Source organism: Mobula birostris, chromosome 22 (assembly GCF_030028105.1).
Source record: "Mobula birostris isolate sMobBir1 chromosome 22, sMobBir1.hap1, whole genome shotgun sequence".
In the NCBI taxonomy this organism is placed as follows: Eukaryota; Metazoa; Chordata; class Chondrichthyes; order Myliobatiformes; family Myliobatidae; genus Mobula; species Mobula birostris.
Window position 1 is genome coordinate 58,495,221 of NC_092391.1, and position 18,445 is coordinate 58,513,665.

Here is an 18,445-nt window from a genome sequence, read left to right on the forward strand (position 1 = left end):
TCATATGTTAACCCACTCATTCCCAGAATCATTCTAGTGAATTTTCTCTGTACCCTCTCCAATGTCAGCACATCCTTTCTTAAATAAAGAGACCAAAACTGCCCACAGTACTCCAAGTGAGGTCTTGCCAGTGCCTTATAGAGCTTCAACATCACATCCCTGCTCCTATACTCTATTCCTCTCAAAATGAATGCCAACATTGCATTCGCCTTCTTCACCACCGACTCAACCTGGAGGTTAACCTTAAGGGTATCCTGTATGAGGACTCCCAAGTCCCATTGCATCTCCGAACTTTGAATTCTTTCCCCATTTAAATAATAGTCTGCCCGTTTATTTCTTCTGCCAAAGTGCATAACCATACACTTTCCAACATTGTATTTCATTTGACACTTCTCATCTCGTTGATTTGAATACCTAGCTCCAAACAGCTTTTGTAGAAGGCATTACCCCAGAGATTCACATACTTTTTTGAACCTAGACTGTGAATGATTAGACAGTGTGTTCAATAAAGACATGAAAACTACAATTGTTTGTGTTATTAGTTTAGGCAGATTCTATTTGCCTATTACTGTGACTTGGATGAAGATCAGACCCCATTTTACGAGTACTGTAATTAAGGCAGAAAACCAAGTAATGGAAAGGCTTCACAAACTTTTTCTTGCAACTGTACATTGGCAATTAAATGTCAATTCAAGATTTTGCCTCACAATCCTAGTCAGAATTGTGGCGTCACAATCCTTGCTGATTTCACTTGCGTTTACATTTCCTATACAAAACAGAAAGCAGCATCTATCATTCGGGCCCTCACCACCCAACGCATGCTCTCTTCTTGCTGCCATCAGAAAGAAGATACAGGAGCCTCGGGACTCCACTCCAAGTTCAGGAGCAATTACTACCCCTCAACCATCAGGCTCTTGAATAAAAGAGGATAATTTGGACTCAACTTCACCAAAATGTTCCCAGAGCTATGGACTCAATTTTCAAGGACCCTTCATCTCAAGTTCTCAGTATTTAATGCTTATTATTATTTCATTTTTGTATTTGCACGTATTGTTTTTTGCACTCTGGTCGGTGCAGTCCTTCATTGATTTGTTATGGTTACTTGTCAATGAATTTATTGAGTATGCCTGCAAGTTGTTGAATCTGAGGGTTGTCATTGGTGACATACCATATGCACTTTGATAATTTACTTTGAACTTAGATTTGATACAAATGATGTATTTCACTGTACAATTCGAAGAACGTCACAAAAACATCATTAATTGCATTTATTGCTCTGGAAAACAAAATCTCCTGAGATTGCAGCAATTATTTCATTTTATTTATGAAGTGTGTATATATACATCACCTCATACAACCCCCGAGATTCATTTTCCTCTGGCCATACTCAGTAAATCTTTAGGATAGTAAGTTTAACAGGATCAACTAGAGTGCCAAAGACGACAAACTGTGCAAATGCAAATATAAATAAATAGCAATAAGTAATGAGAACATGAAATAACAAGTAAGATCATTGGTTGTGGGAACATCTCAATGGATGGGCAAGTAATGTAGCTATCCCCTTTTGTTCAAGAGCCTGATGCTTGAGGGGTAGTAACTGTTGGTGCGAGTCCTGGGGCTCTTGTACCTTCTATCTGATAACAGCAGCGAGAAGAGAACATGACCTGGATGGTGGGCATCTCTGATGGATGCTGCTTTGCTACAACAGCGTTTTATGTAGATGTGCTCAATAGTTTGGAGTGCTTTACATGTGAGGTACTGGGCTGAATTCACTACCTTCTGTAGGGTTTTCTATTCAAAGGCATTGATGTTTCCGTACGTAATACAGCCAGTCAATGCACTCTCCACTATACAACTATAGAAGTTTGACACAATTTTAGAGGTCATGCAACTTGCTGCATTATTATATACTTTCTTGCTTGAGTTGCCTTAAGATTTGTTTGTCCAAGATGGAATGGAAAGGAATTCGTCAAAAGTGATATTGAGTCATGTAGAAGTTGTAACAATAAATCAAACTTGTGATATTTTTACACTTAATTCATTATTTCAGAGAAATGTCGCAGTGGAGATGAACTCCAAAGCATGGATGCCAGAAATAAAATTACCCACGACATGTTACAGCCAAAGATTAAACGGTCATTCTCCGATGAAGAGGTCAGCTCTGAGGATTTTCTGGAACTGTCAGATGTGGACAGTGAATCTTCTGATATTAGGTGGGTGTAGTACTTTATCTGTAGGAAGGGGATGTCCACGTTGGGTAAGACATTAACCCCCGAGGTGTTGATGGATTTGGCTGGTGATCATGACTTTTGAATGTCAACTGTGCTGGAATATTGTCCGGGTCTTGCTGATGCAAATGTGGGCTGCTCTATTTTCAGGAGTTGCAGACAAAATTAAATTTTGTGCAGTAATAGAATGTGGAACAGTAAAGCACAGTACAGGCCCTTTGGACCATGCTGTTGTGCCAATATTTTATCGTACTCTGAGATCATTCTAACCCTAACCAACTTCAGTGTTTAGTACCAGATCCAGTATGGCCTACCCTTTAGTCAACCGGTCTAAACCCTTTCTGTTAAGGAGCAACCAGTCAATGTTTTGGAAGTTGAAGTCACCCATGACAACAGCCTTGTTATTTTGGCACCGCTCTTCAGAGTCTCTGTTGCGAGTGAGAATACTCCCAATTGCTCCTTTCCTGTTTCTGACTTCCACCCACCCTGATTCAGTAGACGATTGCTTAGCAGTGTTCTCCCTTTCTGTAGCTGTGATACTATCCCTGATTAGCAATGCCTCTCCCCGACAACTTTTACCTCCCTCCCTGTCCCTTTTGAAACATCTAAAGCCCAGACCTGAGGTTCGATCGATTTAAATGCCAGGCCGAATCAGAAAGGTCCGGTACAGGCTGAATTGAGAATCCCCAGAGCGTATCGAAGCGACAGAACCCGATGTTTGGACAATGATATAGGCGCAGGGCCAGGTTGAGAAGTTCAGGGTGTTGGGGCCCAAGGTGAGTGACAGGCGGGTTCAGTTCGCTGCTCCGCTCTGCGCTGAACTAACGGTCTAGGGACTGACTTCGTTCAGAACTTCATTTGCTTATGTTCATTGTTTGCATGATATGTTTTTCTTTGCACAAGTAATTTTTGGGTTCCTTTTCTTTGTGGCTGTCTGTTAGGAGACAAATCTCAAGGTTGTATCAAGTATACTTTGATAATAAACTTACTTTGAACTTGGAGAACATCCAGCAGCCATTCTTGTGACAGCCAAGTCTCTGCAATAGCTGGTGTTGTAGATCCATGTACTGATCTCCCTTGTTAAGTTAAATCATCAACAAACATAGGTGATCATGGTCTCTCGTGACCATGATTGTTCTCAGCAAATCTTTCTACAGAAGTGGTTTGCCATTGCCCTCTGGGCAGTGCCTTTACAAGACGGGTGACCCCAGCCATTATCAACACTCTTCAGAGATTGTCTGCCTGGCCTCAGAGGTCACGTAACCAGGACTTGTGATATGCACCAGCTACTCATGGTTGTATTCAGTGATGATTTAAAAAAACGCCTTTGCATAACTTTACCACTGCTTGTTTTCAGTGTACTGTGGAGAGCATTTTAACTGGCTGCATCACCATCTGGTATGGGGGTGGGGGGGCTACTGCACAGGACTGAAGTAAATTGGAGAGAGTTGTAAACTCGGTCAGCTGCATCACAGGCACTAGGCCTCAAAAAAGTGACATCCATCAGTAAGGACCCGCACCACCCTGGACATGCCCTCTGCTCATTAACTTTAGGAAGGAGGTACAGAAGCCTGAAGGCACACTCAGCAATTCAGGAACAGCTTCTTCCCCTCTGCCATCCGATTTCTGAATAGACCTGGAACCCATGAACACTACCTCATACTTTTCTATTTCTGTTTTTGCACTATTTACTTAATTTCGCAATTTAAAATGCATATACTTAATTTATGTTTATTTTCATTATACAAAGTGCTGCTGCTGCAAAGTTAACGAATTTCACGATGTATACCGCTGATATTAAACCCATGCTGAAATGCTTTGTGTAGAATTCCATTTGCTGCTTCACTTTTCATTTTGTCTGTTTTCAGTCAGCCATACGTTGTGTGCCGACAGTGTCCTGGATACAGGGCCGAGAGCAATCAGACTCCTTTCTTACCGGGTCAGCACAGTGGATCCTGTGAGTTGCCAGGCTTTAGAACGACTGGGGATGCCCCCTCAACCTCTACCAGTACTCTTGTCGGTAAGTGTCCATGAGCCACAGTGACTGTCACAGTTAGGATAATATTGCATTCGCAAGTCTGATATCAAAGGAGGATGGTGTATGGGGTGTCAGGGAGGGGTAGCACCTCTGGTGGGGGAACGTGTCGCGTCCTTTTCAAAGCGGTTAGTCCACGTTTGGTCCCCACCTGGCACTCAGCTCTCACCCTTGGCTCCCCGTAGCTGTTTGCATGTGACAGCGGCCACACCCCGGGCAACGGCTTCAACAAGCCGGCTAAACCAGGTGAGGGTCTCAAACCCTCGGTGAGATACGGAGTTGTCTATCCCAGCATGTGAAGGCAAACTCCGGCAGATTGAGTGGACAAGACCAATGGAAGGTCCAACGGTCAAGAAGGCGGTCTCTGCAAGCGTCGTGGAATGTGTAGAGCAGGACAAGACACAGGAGACATCCTGGTCATCCACTGCGCCTAGTCCCATCTCCAGCCGTCTAGATTCTGTCTTGCCACTGGATCCAGATGGGAATTGGTAAGAGAGAGTGAGGCTGAGGCTGACGCTGCACAACTCTCCCTCACTTAAGTCCAAATCACGCGCTAGTCTCAACGCCGTCAAATGGTGTTGAGGTCCTCATCGACGTTGACGTTGGACGAACACATCAAAGGAGGAGATGAAGCATGAGCATAAGTCAGATGAAGATTTTTAGGGTAATAATCAGCAGATTGGGTGATATCTGTGGAATGACATGCAATTAAGTTTTTCAGGTTTGTTGCAATGGTCCTTGTGTGTGTGTGAGAGAGAGAGAGGAGAGGGTGACAGACTGGGACATGTCATATTGTTAGAGAAACAACTGCAGATCATGGTCTCTCTTTGGGAGCTTTGCCATTGCTTGCTTGGTGGGTGGTAACGGGCTGATGCTTCCTGCTGGAACAAGTGGGTGAGAGGGGTGGGTTGATACTTTGCTGGTGCTTGTGTGTTTGGGGGGGGGGTGTGGTGAGGTGGCTAACATTTCTCTGTCATTCATTCTTTGGGGTTTTCTGTCTCATGGATGTCTGTGAAGAGTAAGAATTTCAGGTTATGTACTGTATGAATTCCCTGATATTAAGTGGAGCCATTGACCCACTGAAGTTTCAAGATTTATTGTTTTTTTTTTCAGTAAGCAAGTGTACAGGGAGAACAAAATAATTGTTACTCCAGATCTGATGCAACATTAAAACACTTGGCATGAAATTACAATAAGTTTAATTATAAAAGCAGAATGTCCAAGTATCTTGAGTATGGCCAAGAAAGTAGCATCCATCAATAGGGACCCCCACCACCCAGGGCCGTGCTATCATCAGGAAGCTGGTACAGGAGCCTCAGGACTCGCACCACCAGATTCAGGAAAAGTTATTACCCCTCAACCAGAAGAGTAGAATGAGGCCATTTGGCCCATGGAGTCTGCTCCACCATTTCATCATGGCTGATCCATTTCCACCTCAGCCCCAATCTCTTGCCTTCCTCCCGTATCCCTTCATGCCCTGACTAATTAAGAATCTGTCAACCTGTATCTTAAATATACCCAAACATCTGGTCTCCACGGCTGCCTGTGAAAATGAATTCCACAGATTCACCACTCTGGCTAAAGAAATTCCTCCATCTCCATTCTAAATGTATGTCTTTCTATTCTGAGGCTGTGTCCTGTGATCTTAGACTCCCCCAGCACAGGAAATATCCTATTCACATCCACTGTATCAAGGCCTTTCAACATTTCAATGAGGTCACCCCTCAGTGCTCTGAATTCCAGTGAGTACAGGCCCAGAGCCATCAAATGCTCCTCATAGTAAGCCTTTCAATCCTGGAATCATTTTCATAACCCTTTGAATCCTATCCAATATCAGCATGTCTTTTCTCAGATAAGGGGTCCAAGACTGTTCTCAGTCCTCCAAGTGAGGCCTCACCTGTGCTTTATATAAATATGCTGAGTTTATATACTTTACGTTGTACACAAAGTGACACAAGTACAAAAAGAATTTGGGTGGATTGACCTGGTGGAGGTGTTGATCAGCCTGATGGCCTGGGGAGAGGGAGTCTAGTGGCCCTGATGGTGCTGTGTAGCCCTTTCCCTGATGGGAGTGGGGCAAACAGTCCAGAAGCATATTGCTCGCCCTTTTCCAGCACCATTCTGTATACACAATACTGTGCAAAAGATGTAAAAATAAATTCTGCAAAGTGAAAACGGGATGTCAACATTTATTTTGAAAGAGCTAGAATATAAATGCAAGTATGTAATAATGAAGCTTTATGAAGCACTGGTGAGGCCTCACTTGGAGTATTGTGAGCAGTTTTGGGCCCCTTATTTAAGAAAGAATGTGCTGACATTGGAGAGGGCTCGAAGGAGGCTCACAAAAATTATTCCGGGATTGAAAGGCTTATCATATGAAGTGTGTTTGGCTCTGGGCCTGAACTCACCGGAATTCAGAGCTATGAGGGGGTGACTTCATTGAAACCTATTAAATGTTGAAAAGCCTCAACATGCAACTGTATTTCTATGTTATATTGACTGTCCTGTTGTACATATTATTTATTACAAATTGCTGTAAATTGCACATTTAGATGGAGATGTAACATTTTTACTCATGTATATGAAGGATGTAAGTAATAAAGTCAATTCAATTCAAAGCAGTGGATGTGGATAGGATGTTTCCTAAGGGGGGGCGGGGGGGTCTTAAGACCAGAGGACACAGCCTCAGAATAGAATAGAGATGAGGAATTTCTTTAGCCAGGAAGTGGTGAATCTGTGGAATTCATTTCCCTGGGTGGCCGTGGAGGCCAGATCTGTTTCGCTTGCTTGTGTCCTGCCAGGTAATCCCAGACAAGCCTCAATGACGTCGAGATCGGGGCCCTACGGAGTCCATACCATCTGTTGCAGAGCTCCTCGTTCTTTTTGCTGAAGATAGTTCTTTGTGACCTTGGCCGTGTGCTTGGGGTCGTTGTCCTGGTGCAGAATGTAGTTGGGACCGATCAGACATCTCCCTGATGATATTGGGTGATGGATGAGAGTATGGCTAGGCTAGGCATAGCTCAAATACCATCTACAAATTTGCTGATGATACAGCCATTGTTGGTAGAATCTCAGGTGATGACGAGAGGGTGTACAGGAGTGAGATATGCCAACTAGTGGAGTGGTGTCGCAGCAACGACCTGGTACTGAATGTCAGTAAGATGAAAGAGCTGATTGTGGACTTCAGGAAGAGTAAGACAGAGGAACACATACCAATCCTCATAGAGGGACCAGAAGTGGAGAGAGTGAGCAGCTTCAAGTTCCTGGGTGTCAAGATGTCGGAGGATCTAACCTGGTCCCAACATATCGATGTAGTTATAAAGAAGGCTATACTTTATTAGAAGTTTGAAGAGATTTGGCATGTCAACACAAACACTCAAAAACTTCTATAGTTGTACCGTGGAGACCATTCTGACAGGCTGCATCACTGTCTGGTATGGGGGGGGCGGGGTGCTACTGCACAGGACTGAAAGAAGCTGCAGAAGGTTGTAAATCTAGTCAGCTCCATCTTGGGTACTAGCCTACAAAGTACCCAGGACATCTTTAGGGAGCAGTGTCTCAAAGGCAGCGTCCATTATTAAAGACCTTTAGCACCCAAGGCATGCCCTTTTCCCACTGTTACCATCAGGTAGGAGATACACAAGTCCGAAGGCACACACTCAGCGATTCAGGAACGGCTTCTTCCCCTCTGCCATCCGATAAGACCTTTGGTTGGCCCTGCTACAATCGAAAGCTTCGCTGTCCTCCCCCCCCCCCCCCCCCCGGCCATTTGTGATATAATGCCTAGTTGCTTTCTCTAGCCCAATACAGTATCAGTAGACTGTTGCAGTAGGAACTGCCAAAATCAAGATGTTGAAATGGTTAGTGGTGAAAGATTACAGACCATCTACCCTGTGGTACTTGTGTCTGAGCTCACTGGATTCACCCCATTTTTCATCAGTGTTTTCTCTTGTCATCATTGTCATGGTGATGAGCATTCTTTCTGTTCATCCTCAGTATGTGACATTTCTGTGGAAGCAAGTCCATTAAGTCCAGTTCAAAATGGGGCTGCTGAGGACGAGCAGCAGCTTGCTGGCGGCTTTCAAAGCAAGAAATAGAACTAAATTTATTAACAACACTATTTAAAAACTTATGGTGAACGATGACTGCAAACAATGAAGAGGCGAGTGAAGGTGAGACTGCTAGGGCTGAGTGTGAGAGCAAGGTTGAGTAAGGCATGTTCAAAACAGAGTGGGAGTGAACGTAGAAAATTCGGAGTGGAGGAGATTCAGAGCTAGTCCGCCTGAACTGAGAGCAAGGTTTGATCGATCTAAGCATCTGGCCGATTTGGAAAGGTTGGGTACATGCCAACACGTGGCAGCGGTGGTCCTGGTCCAGAATATACTGATGCGACAGGGCCCGAATCTTTGAACAAGGAGCAATCGGATGTTTGGATAATTTAAATGCTGGGTCAGACGGGTTAAAAAGGCAGAGTGTCAGGACCAGACACGAGAGTTGTGCAGGTTTTGCTTGCTGCTGCGCGATGTTTATTCTGCTATGTGATGAGCTGAGGCTGCGGGCTTGCTGCAGCTGCTCTGGGCTTCGTGCCTGAGGACTCACTTTCATTCTAAATGCTATTTAGTAGAATACTTTTATTGTTTGCAAGATTTGCTTTTTTTCCCCCTCTCTCCTACATTGGTCTGGGCACAACTTGTAACAAAAAGCAACAGTCAACAATTATAAATAATAAAATTTGCATAACTACATAAATACCAGCATGTATTTACAGTGTAAACGTCATTAGGAAAAAACAGTTTAAAGTGTTGACAGTACAGTGGTTGGGGGTGGGGGGGGGCTCGTTCTTGCTAGAATAGTTGATCAGATTAACTGCTGGTGGGGGGGGGAGCGGGGAGAAACTTAAGACAGTGTGAAGTTTTTGTTTTAATAGCCCTATACTTCCTTCCAGAAGGGAGCTTTTGGAAAATAGTTTGCAGGGTGGGTAATGTCTGCAATTATTTTTGCTGTCATTTCTTTGTATAAGATCTGCAGTGATGGTAGATTGCTGTCTTATTTTTACACCATTTAAGTAATACATATTAAATATGTATACTTCAATTTGGATTGTACTTAATTTAAGAATAATTTCTTGCACTGAAGTGAGTGATCAGTTACAGCACCAATTTTCCTCAGATAGTGAACAGTCAAAACAATGGTTTGTATTTAGAAGCCAACTTTTCTGGTCTTGGTGTAACTAATTTTATGTCCAGATGTTCTAACCATCTTTGTTGTTTCTCAATTTTTTTTTTAAAAGCTGTCCAAGAGTACACCTGCCCTGTCCGGGGTCCTCATACGATTTGCACTTGCTGTTTTCAACCAATGCCTGACCGGAGGGTGGAACGTGAACAGAATCCGACCATTACTCCTCAACAATGTATGTGGTTAGCTGCAGTACCTCGTCCTGAGTGGCTAGTTTAATCTTGTTTTGCATCATCGCTTATTTGTTGCTCTTAAGTAAAGAAAGAATTGAGTTAGAGGTTGGTAATTGGGGCAGCACAGAGCATAGCAGTTGGCGTAACTCTTTACAGTGTCAGCTGTTCAAGAGAACTACAACTTTGTCATTGGGTATGGAGACTTGCATGTCTCAAAGACCTGGAGAACTGTGTTAGCTGGAGTTAGGGCTTTATCCTTTGGTTCTTGTTAGGGTCAGCCATGCCAAACAGGTCAAAGGGTTGAGGCCAGACTGAGTGGTTCACTGGTCCTCCAGGGTCAGGGCTAACAACCCTGACCAAGGTCAAACAAAATTGTTACAGAAACAGCAATGAAGAATCCTTCTACATCTGAGTGTGACAGTATTCCTGAGTCTCTACCTGGAAACTATGACTGACAGTAGTGAAAACCTAGAGGAAGCTACTGACATGAATGAAGGAAGCCCTGAACACCACTGGAGATGGTGGGCCTTCATTGCTGCCCTAAACGCCAGTGGCGTAATTGGCGGAAAGTACGTTACAGCACCAGTGATCGGTAGATTGTGGTTCGATTCTTGCTGCTGTCTGTAAGAAGTGTGTATGTGTGCTCCCCTGTGACTGTATGGGTGCTCCCCTGTGACTGTATGGGTTTCCTCCAAGTGCTCAGATTCCCTCCCTCATTCCAAAGGTGTACGGGTTAGGGTTAGTAAGTTTAGACATGCTCTGGCACTCAAAGCATGGTAGTACTTGCAGACTGCCCTGAGCAAAAATCCTCAGGCTGTGGGTTGTTAATACACAGCTACGCACATCACTATATGTTTCAATGTACCTGTGACAAATAAAGCTAATCTTCAATTGTGGTAGCTGACAAGTTCCTTGTTAAGTCTTGTCCAGGTTAAACGTGCCTTGAACAGGACTTCAGTTTGCTCTGAACTTTGGACAATTGAAATGGTGTAAATGGTGATTGTGATTTTGGCCTCCGTAGTCAGGTGGCCAACCACAGCAGGAAGTTACTGTAGAGTTGCACAACAAAGGTAACATGTCCATCAACCCAGTGAGTTTGTATCAATGATCAGCTACCCATCTACATGGTGGTGAAGGGTGGGCGGCACGGTAGCATGGTGGAACCCTGCTCTAAACTCTATAGTACAGATGACCCGGGCTTCATTCCTGCCACTGCTTGTAAGGAGATTGTGCGTTCTCCCCGTGACTGCGTGGGTTTCCTCCGGGTGCTCTGGTCTCCTCCCACAGTCCAAAGATTTATCAGTTGGTAGGTTAATTGGTCATTGTAAATTGTCTTGTAATTAGGCTAGGAATAAATCATAGAAACATAGAAAACCTACAGCACAATACAAGCCCTTCAGCCCACAGTGCTGTGCTGAACATATGCTTACTTTTAGAAATTACCTAAGGTTACCCATAGCCCTCTATTTTTTCTAAGCTCCATGTACCTATCTCTTAAAAGACCCCATCGTATCTGCCTCCACCACAGTCACCAGCAGCCCATTCCACACACTTATCACTCTCTGCATAAAACAAAAACTTACCCTGACATATCCTCTATACCTACTTCTGAGCACCTTAAAACTATGCCCTCTCCTGTTAGCCATTACAGCCCTGGGAGAAAGCCTCTGACTATCCACATGATTAATGGCTCTGATCATCTTATACACCTCTATCAGGTCACCTCTCATCCATTGTTGCTCCAAGGAGTAAAGGCCAAGTTCACTCAATCTCTTCTAAGGCATGCTCCCCAAATGATGCAACATCCTTGTAAACTTCCTCTGCACCCTTTCTACGGTTTCCACATCCTTCCTATAGTGAGACAATCAGAATTGAGCACAGTACTCCAAGTGGGGTCTGACCAGGGTCCAAGATAGTTGCAACATTACCTGTCAGCTCTTGAACTCAATCCCACGTATACACTGTATGCTTTCTTAACCACACAGTCAACCTGCACAGCAGCTTTGAGTGTCCTATGGACTCGGACCCCAAGATCCCTCTGATCTTCCACACTGCCAAGAGTATTACCATTAATACTATATTCTGCCATCATATTTGACCTACCAAAATGAACCACCTCACACTTACCTGGGTTGAACTCCATCTGCCACTTCTCAGCCCAGTTTTGCATCCTAGCGATGTCCTGCTGTAACCTCCACACTATACACAACACCGCCAACCTTTGTGTCATCAGCAAATTTACTAACACATCCATTCACTTCTTCATCCAGGTCACTTATGAAAATCACAAAGAGAAGGAGTCCCAGACCAGATCCCTGAGGCACACCACTGGTCACCGACCTCCATGTAGGATATGACCTGTCTACAACCACTCTTTGCCTTCTGTGGGCAAGGTTACTTTCTCAATAAGCCTTGCATGGGGTACCTTATCAAATCCTTGCTGAAATCCATATACACTACATCTACTGCTCTACCTTCATCAATGCGTTTAGTCACAGCCTCAAAAAAATCAATCGGCTATTAAGGCATGATCTGCCTTTCACAAAGCCATGCTGACTATTCCTAATCATATTATGCCTCTCCAAATGTTCATAAATCCTACCTCTCTGGATCTTCTCCATCAACTTACCAACCACTGAAGTAAGACTCACTGGTCTATAATATCCTGGGCTATCTCTACTCCCTTTCTTGAATAATGGAACAACATCTGCAACCCTCCAATCCTCCAGAACCTCTCCCATCTCCATTGATGATGCAAAAATCATTGCCAGAGGCTCAGCAATCTCCTCCTTTGCCTCCCGCAGTAGCCTGGGGTATATCTTGTCCGGTCCCAGTGACTTATCCAATTTGATGCTGTCCAAAAGCTCCAGCACATTCCCTTTCTTAATATCTACATGCTCAAGCTTTTCAGTCCGCTCTAAGTCATCCCTACAATTGCAAAGATCCTTTTCCATAGTGAATGCTGAAGCAAAGTATTCATTAAGTACCTCTGCTATCTCCCCTGGTTCCATACACAATCTTCCACTCTCACATTTGATTGGTCTTATTCTCTCACATCTTATCCTCTTGCTCTTCACATACTTGTAGAATGCCCTGGGGTTTTCCCTAATCCTGCTCACCAAGGCCTTCTCATGGCTCTTTCTGGCTCTCCTAATTCCATTCTTAAGCTCCTTCGTAGCAAACTTGTAATTTTCTATCATTACCTAATTTTTTTTTGATCCTTTCATAAGCTTTTATTTTCTTCTGGACTAGATTTACAACAACCTTTGTTCACCATGGTTCTTGTACCCTACCATCCTTTCCCTATCTCATTGGACCGTACCTATGCAGAACTCCACACATATATCCCCTGAACATTTGCCACATTAGTGTTGTGCATTTCCCTGAGAACGTCTGCTCCCAATTTATACTTCCCAGTTCCTGCCTGATAGCTTCATACAGTGGCATGCAAAATGCCCTGTTCAAAATTTCTGTTACTGTGAATAGCTAAGCGAGTGAAAAATGAACTGATTTCCAAAAGGCATAAAGTTAAAAAGACACATTTCTTTAATATATTAAACAAGAAAACTTCTTTATTTCCATTTTTTTCAAAATAACAAAAAAGGAAAAGGGCCTGAAGCAAAAGTTTGGGCACTCTGCATGGCAGTACTTAGTAACACCCCCTTGTAAATGCTTGTAAACGCTTTTTGTAGCCAGCAAAGAATCTTCCAATTCTTGTTTGGGGGATTTTCGCCTGTTCTTCCTTGCAAAAGGCTTCTAGTTCTGTGAGATTCTTGGGTCTTGCATGCTCTGCTCTTTTGAGGTCTATCCACAGATTCTTGATGTTTAGGTAAGGGGACTGTGAGGGCCATGGCAAAACCTTCAGCTTGCGCCTCTTGTAGTCCATCATGGATTTCGAGGTGTGCTTAGGATCATTATCCTGTTGTAGAGGCCATCCTCTTTTCATCTTCAGCTTTTTTTAAAGACGGTGTGATGTTTGCTTCCAGAATTTGCTGGTATTTAATTGAATTCATTCTTCCCTCTACCAGTAAATGTTCCCCATGCCACTGGCTGTAACACAAGCCCAAAGCATGATCGATCCACCCCCATGTTTAACAGTTGGAGAGGGGTTCTTTTCATGAAATACTGCACCCTTTTTTCTCCAAACATACCTTTGCTCATTGCGGCCAAAAAGTTGTATTCAAAAGGTTCAAAGGAGCATCTAAACAAACCTGATGCATTTTGGAAACAAGTCCTGTGGACCGATGAAGTTAAGATAGAACTTTTTGACCAGCGGTGCCTAAACTTTTGTATATCCCCTTACTCCAAATAAACATTTTCCTAACTAGTCTGCTCCTATCTCTCTCCAATGCTGTGGTAAAGGAGATAGAGTTGTGATCACTATCTCCAAAATGCTGTCCCACTGAGAGACCTGACACCTGACCAGGTTCATTTCCCAATACCAGATCAAGTACAGCCTCTCCTCTTGCAGGCTTATCTACATATTGTGTCAGGAAACCTTCCTGAACACACCTAACAAACTCCACCCCAATCGGGGGATTGCTGGGTGGCACAGCTTGAAGAGCTAGAAAGGCGTCTCCGTGCTGAATCTCAATCAATAAATCTATGTAAATCCTATACTAATCCCACTTTTTATTTGTTCTCCCTGCATTCCATCACTTAAACATGGAACGTGACAGGCCCTTCTGAGTTCCCAATTTCTCCCCAGATTTTACCGTTTACCTACTCGTTCAAGTTATAGAGTCATAGAAAACTACAACACAGAAACAGGACCTTTGGCCCACCTAGTCTGTGTCCAACCATTTAAACTCAGAGTCTCATCAACCAGCACCATAGCTCTCCATATCCCTCCCATTCATGTACCTATCCAAACTTCTCAATCATTGATTTTGAAATCTTATTCACCACTTTGGTCTGGCAGCTCATTCCACACTCGCCACCCTCTGAGTGAAGAAGTTTCCCATCATGTTCCCTTTAAACTTTGCACGTCTTCTCCCCCCCAAAAAACCCAGGATTCTAGTTTAAATCTCACCCAACCTCAGTGGAAAAAGCCTGCTTGCATTTGCCCTATCTAGACACTTCATAATTTTGTATACCTCTCTATCAAATCTCCTCTCAATCCTCTATGTTCCAAGGAATGAAGTTCTGACATATTCAATCTTTCCTTATGATGCCAGTCCCCCTGCGCCAGCAACAGTCTTGTAAATTTCTGTGTACTCTTTCAACCTTATTTACATCTTTCCTGTGGGCAATATACAATGACAAATTAACTTATCATTCCTCACAACTTTGGCACTTGGGACTACCCAGAGGAAACCTGCGCGGTTGTGGTGTGACACAGCACTGAGGTTGGGATGGATGCCGAGTGGAGACAGCCTTTCTGCCAGCTGCACCACTATACTGTTCCTGTGTGACTAATGTAAATTAGGAGAGCTAATTGGCTAATTACTGGTAGGTTTCATTCAAGGTCCTGAGTTAAAAGTTCAAAGTAAATTTATTATCAAAGCGCATATATGTCACCATTTTACTTACTGCCCGTTAAGCCACTGGCATTCAGGGCAGCAGTGTAGGTCTGTTCAGGGAGCAGTCACACTCGGATGTAGGAGGGATCATCATTGCTGTTTCCGTAGCATTTTTTTTTTGGATCAGTCAGGGTTGTTAGCCCTGAGCTGCACCCCCGAACCTGGAGGACCAGTGGACCACTCTTAGCCTGTCCTTTACCCTTTGGCCTTTTTGGCATGAGTGACCCTAAGCATAAAGCCCTGAATCCAGCCAGTGTAGCTGTCTGGGTCATTGAGACATGCAAGCCTCCAAACCCTATGGCAAGGTTGTGGTCCTCTTGAAGGATGTCACCATATACTACCCTGAAGTTCATTTTCTTGCGGGCATTCACAGTAGATCCAAAGAGACACAATAGAAAAATTATTGCATGTAAAGATGGAAAGGTTGAATAGGCTGGGACCTATTTCCCCTGGAGCAGAGGAGAATGAGAGATTTGATAGAGGTTTACAAAACTGAGGAGAATATAGATAGGGTTAAGGCAAGCAGGCTTTTCCTACTGAGCTGAGGTGAGACTAAAGCTACAAGTTATAGGTTAAGGGTGAAATGTTTAGAGCAGGGGTTCCCAATCTTTTTTTGCCATGGATCAATACCATTAAGCAAGGGTTCCATAGACCCCAAGTGGGGAACCTGGTGGGGAATGTCTTCACTCAGAGGATGGTGTGAATGAGGAATGAGCTGCCAGCAGAAATGGTGAATGCAGATTTGATTGCAATGCTCAAGGACAGTGTGGATGGGTACATGCTTGGAAGCAGTATGGAGGGCGATGGTCCAGTTGCAGTTGGTGGGACCAGGCAGAATAGCAATTTGGCATTGACTAGATAGACCAAAGAGCCTGTTTCTGTGCTGTAGCACTTAAGTACAAAGTTATAAAACTGGGGCGGGGCACCATGCAGACTCACTAAAGAAATGAATTTTCATCTAATCGAAAAGCAGTGAATTGCAAATGTTTCAATTAGAGGTGGTGAAATTTCAGTGGCTCTGGAATTCAGCTTTTAGTTTGAGAGAACCCTATAGAACAACACTTCAGAAGTTCATGCTGCAAGTACCAGCTGTTCAGTTTCTGTTTAATCCCCAAGGTCCTGTAACTTTTTTTTTTACCCTTTTTTACATTTCTATCCAAGACAATAAGACATAGAGAGGAGTTAGGCCATTCAGCCTGTTGAATCTGCTCTGGCATCCAATCATGGCTGATTTATTTTTCTCCTCGCAATCCCAGCCTCTTGCTTTCTCTCCATATTTTTTGCTGCTCCTACTAATCAAGGAAGCGGCACAATAGTTTTGTGGTTAGCGCAACGGTTCACAGTACCAATGACCCGCCGCTGCCTGTAAGGAGTTTGTACATTCTCCTCGTGAACATGTGGGTTTCCTCGGGGTGCTCCAGTTCTAGTTTCCTCCCACAGTCCAAAGTAGTACCAGTTGGTAGGTTAAATGGTCATTGTAAATTGTCCAGTTATTAGGCTAGGGTTAAATCGGGGATTGCTGGGCAATGTGGCTCAAAGGCCTATTCCAAGCTGTAGCTCAGCAAGTAAAACCTATCAACCCCTGCTTTATATATACCTAATGACTTGACCTCCACAGCCATCTATATCAGAGCAGGGGTTCCCAACCTTTCTTATGCCATAGCAAGGGGGCCCTTGATTTAGAGGGATTATTTGTTTAACTAGTCCTTTTAGTATTATAGGTAAACAGTCTGGTCAACAGGTAAAAATGAAGTAATGTGTTTTTACTTCTCATTTATTGCAGGTACAGTTTGTTTACGGCCTTTCTGCCACATGTACTGGGGCTGCTCTCGAGTAGGGTGTTCAGGATGCTTGGCAAGATTTTGTGGTAAACAAGTTTCTGTTAAGCATTTCTACTTCAAAGATTTTCTGTTATCAATAGCGTCAGAGGGGTGGCATGGTAGCGAAGTGGTTGGCACAATGCTTTACGATGCAGGTGACCTGGGTTTAATTACCGCTACTGCTTGTAAGGAGCTTCTACGTTCTCCCCATGACTGCATGGAATTCTTCCAGGTGCTCCGGTTTCCTCCCACAGTGCCGAGACATACTGGTTGGTACGTTAATTGGTCATTGTAAATTGTCCTATAATTAGAGGCTAGGATGAATATCGGGGAATGCTGGACAGTGGCTCAAAGAGCTGGAAGGACCTATTCTGTGCTGTCTGTCAATAAATAAATAAATCACCTGTATCTCTCATCTGGTCTCGCATAATACCTGCCAGCTTGTACTCCTTCCCCACCACCCCTCATGAAGAGTCTCAGCCCAAAGTGTCAACTGTTTATTCCCCCTCCATAGATGCTGTTGGACCTGTTGAGTTCCTCCAGCATTTTGTGTGTTAAATCACTTGCTGTTTGATTCAGATACACATTTGTTAGTAAATTCTAGTTCTCGGTGAATGAATCACTGAACCTGCTTGCAGCAAGAATTATTCAGGATTGAGCTGAGGAGTGGCAGGATAAAACTTTTCCAACAAGATATTTATCCACCAGCCCTTCATCCAATGATGTTATCATCATAAGCCCCATCAGAATTTGAATGGAAAATCATACAAAAGGAAATGGATTTGGCCCAGGGTTTACATCACGGGGGAAAACCCTCCCAATCATTGAGCACATCTGCGTGAAATGCTGTTGTAGGAAAGCAGCATCTATCATCAGAGATCCCCACCAACCAGGCCAAGATCTTTTCTCGCTGCTGCCATCAGGTAGAATGCACAAGTGCCTCAGGACTCTCACCACCAGCTTCAGGAACAGCTACTACCCATCAACTATCAGGCTGTTGAATAAAAGGGGATAACTACACTCACCTGCCCATCCATTGAGATGTTTCCACAACAAAAGATCTCACTTTAAGGACTACATCTTGTTATTTCATGTTCTCATAATTCAATACTATTTATTTATATTTGCATTTGCACAGTTGTCTTCTATGCTGTACTTGATCTTTCATTGATCCTGTTTACGGTTACTATTCCATAGATTGCTGAGTTTGCCTACAGGAAAAAGAATCTCAGAGTTGCATGTGGTGACATGCATGTACTCTGATAATAAATTTTACTTTGAACTTCGAATCTGGAGGAGTGGTCACCATTGATAAGAAACTGGCCCTGACGGCACATCAAAGTTCAAAAGCGTTCAAATTAAACTTATATCAAAGTACGTATACTCTCCCGAGATTCATTTTCTTGAGGGTATTCACAGTAAATACAAAGAA

General features: G+C 43.6%; 1 protein-coding gene across 1 annotated transcript in view; it reads left to right on the forward strand.

Moving 5' to 3' along the window:
• chfr (checkpoint with forkhead and ring finger domains, E3 ubiquitin protein ligase) overlaps window positions 1-18,445 on the forward strand; it is a 75,840-nt gene that overhangs the window by 44,621 nt on the left and 12,774 nt on the right. Inside the window, exons 8-11 of the mRNA XM_072240830.1 lie at window positions 2,051-2,213; window positions 4,097-4,248; window positions 9,554-9,673; window positions 16,977-17,060. Coding sequence (XP_072096931.1) covers window positions 2,051-2,213; window positions 4,097-4,248; window positions 9,554-9,673; window positions 16,977-17,060 — 519 coding nt within the window. The remainder of the gene's footprint in view (window positions 1-2,050; window positions 2,214-4,096; window positions 4,249-9,553; window positions 9,674-16,976; window positions 17,061-18,445) is intronic.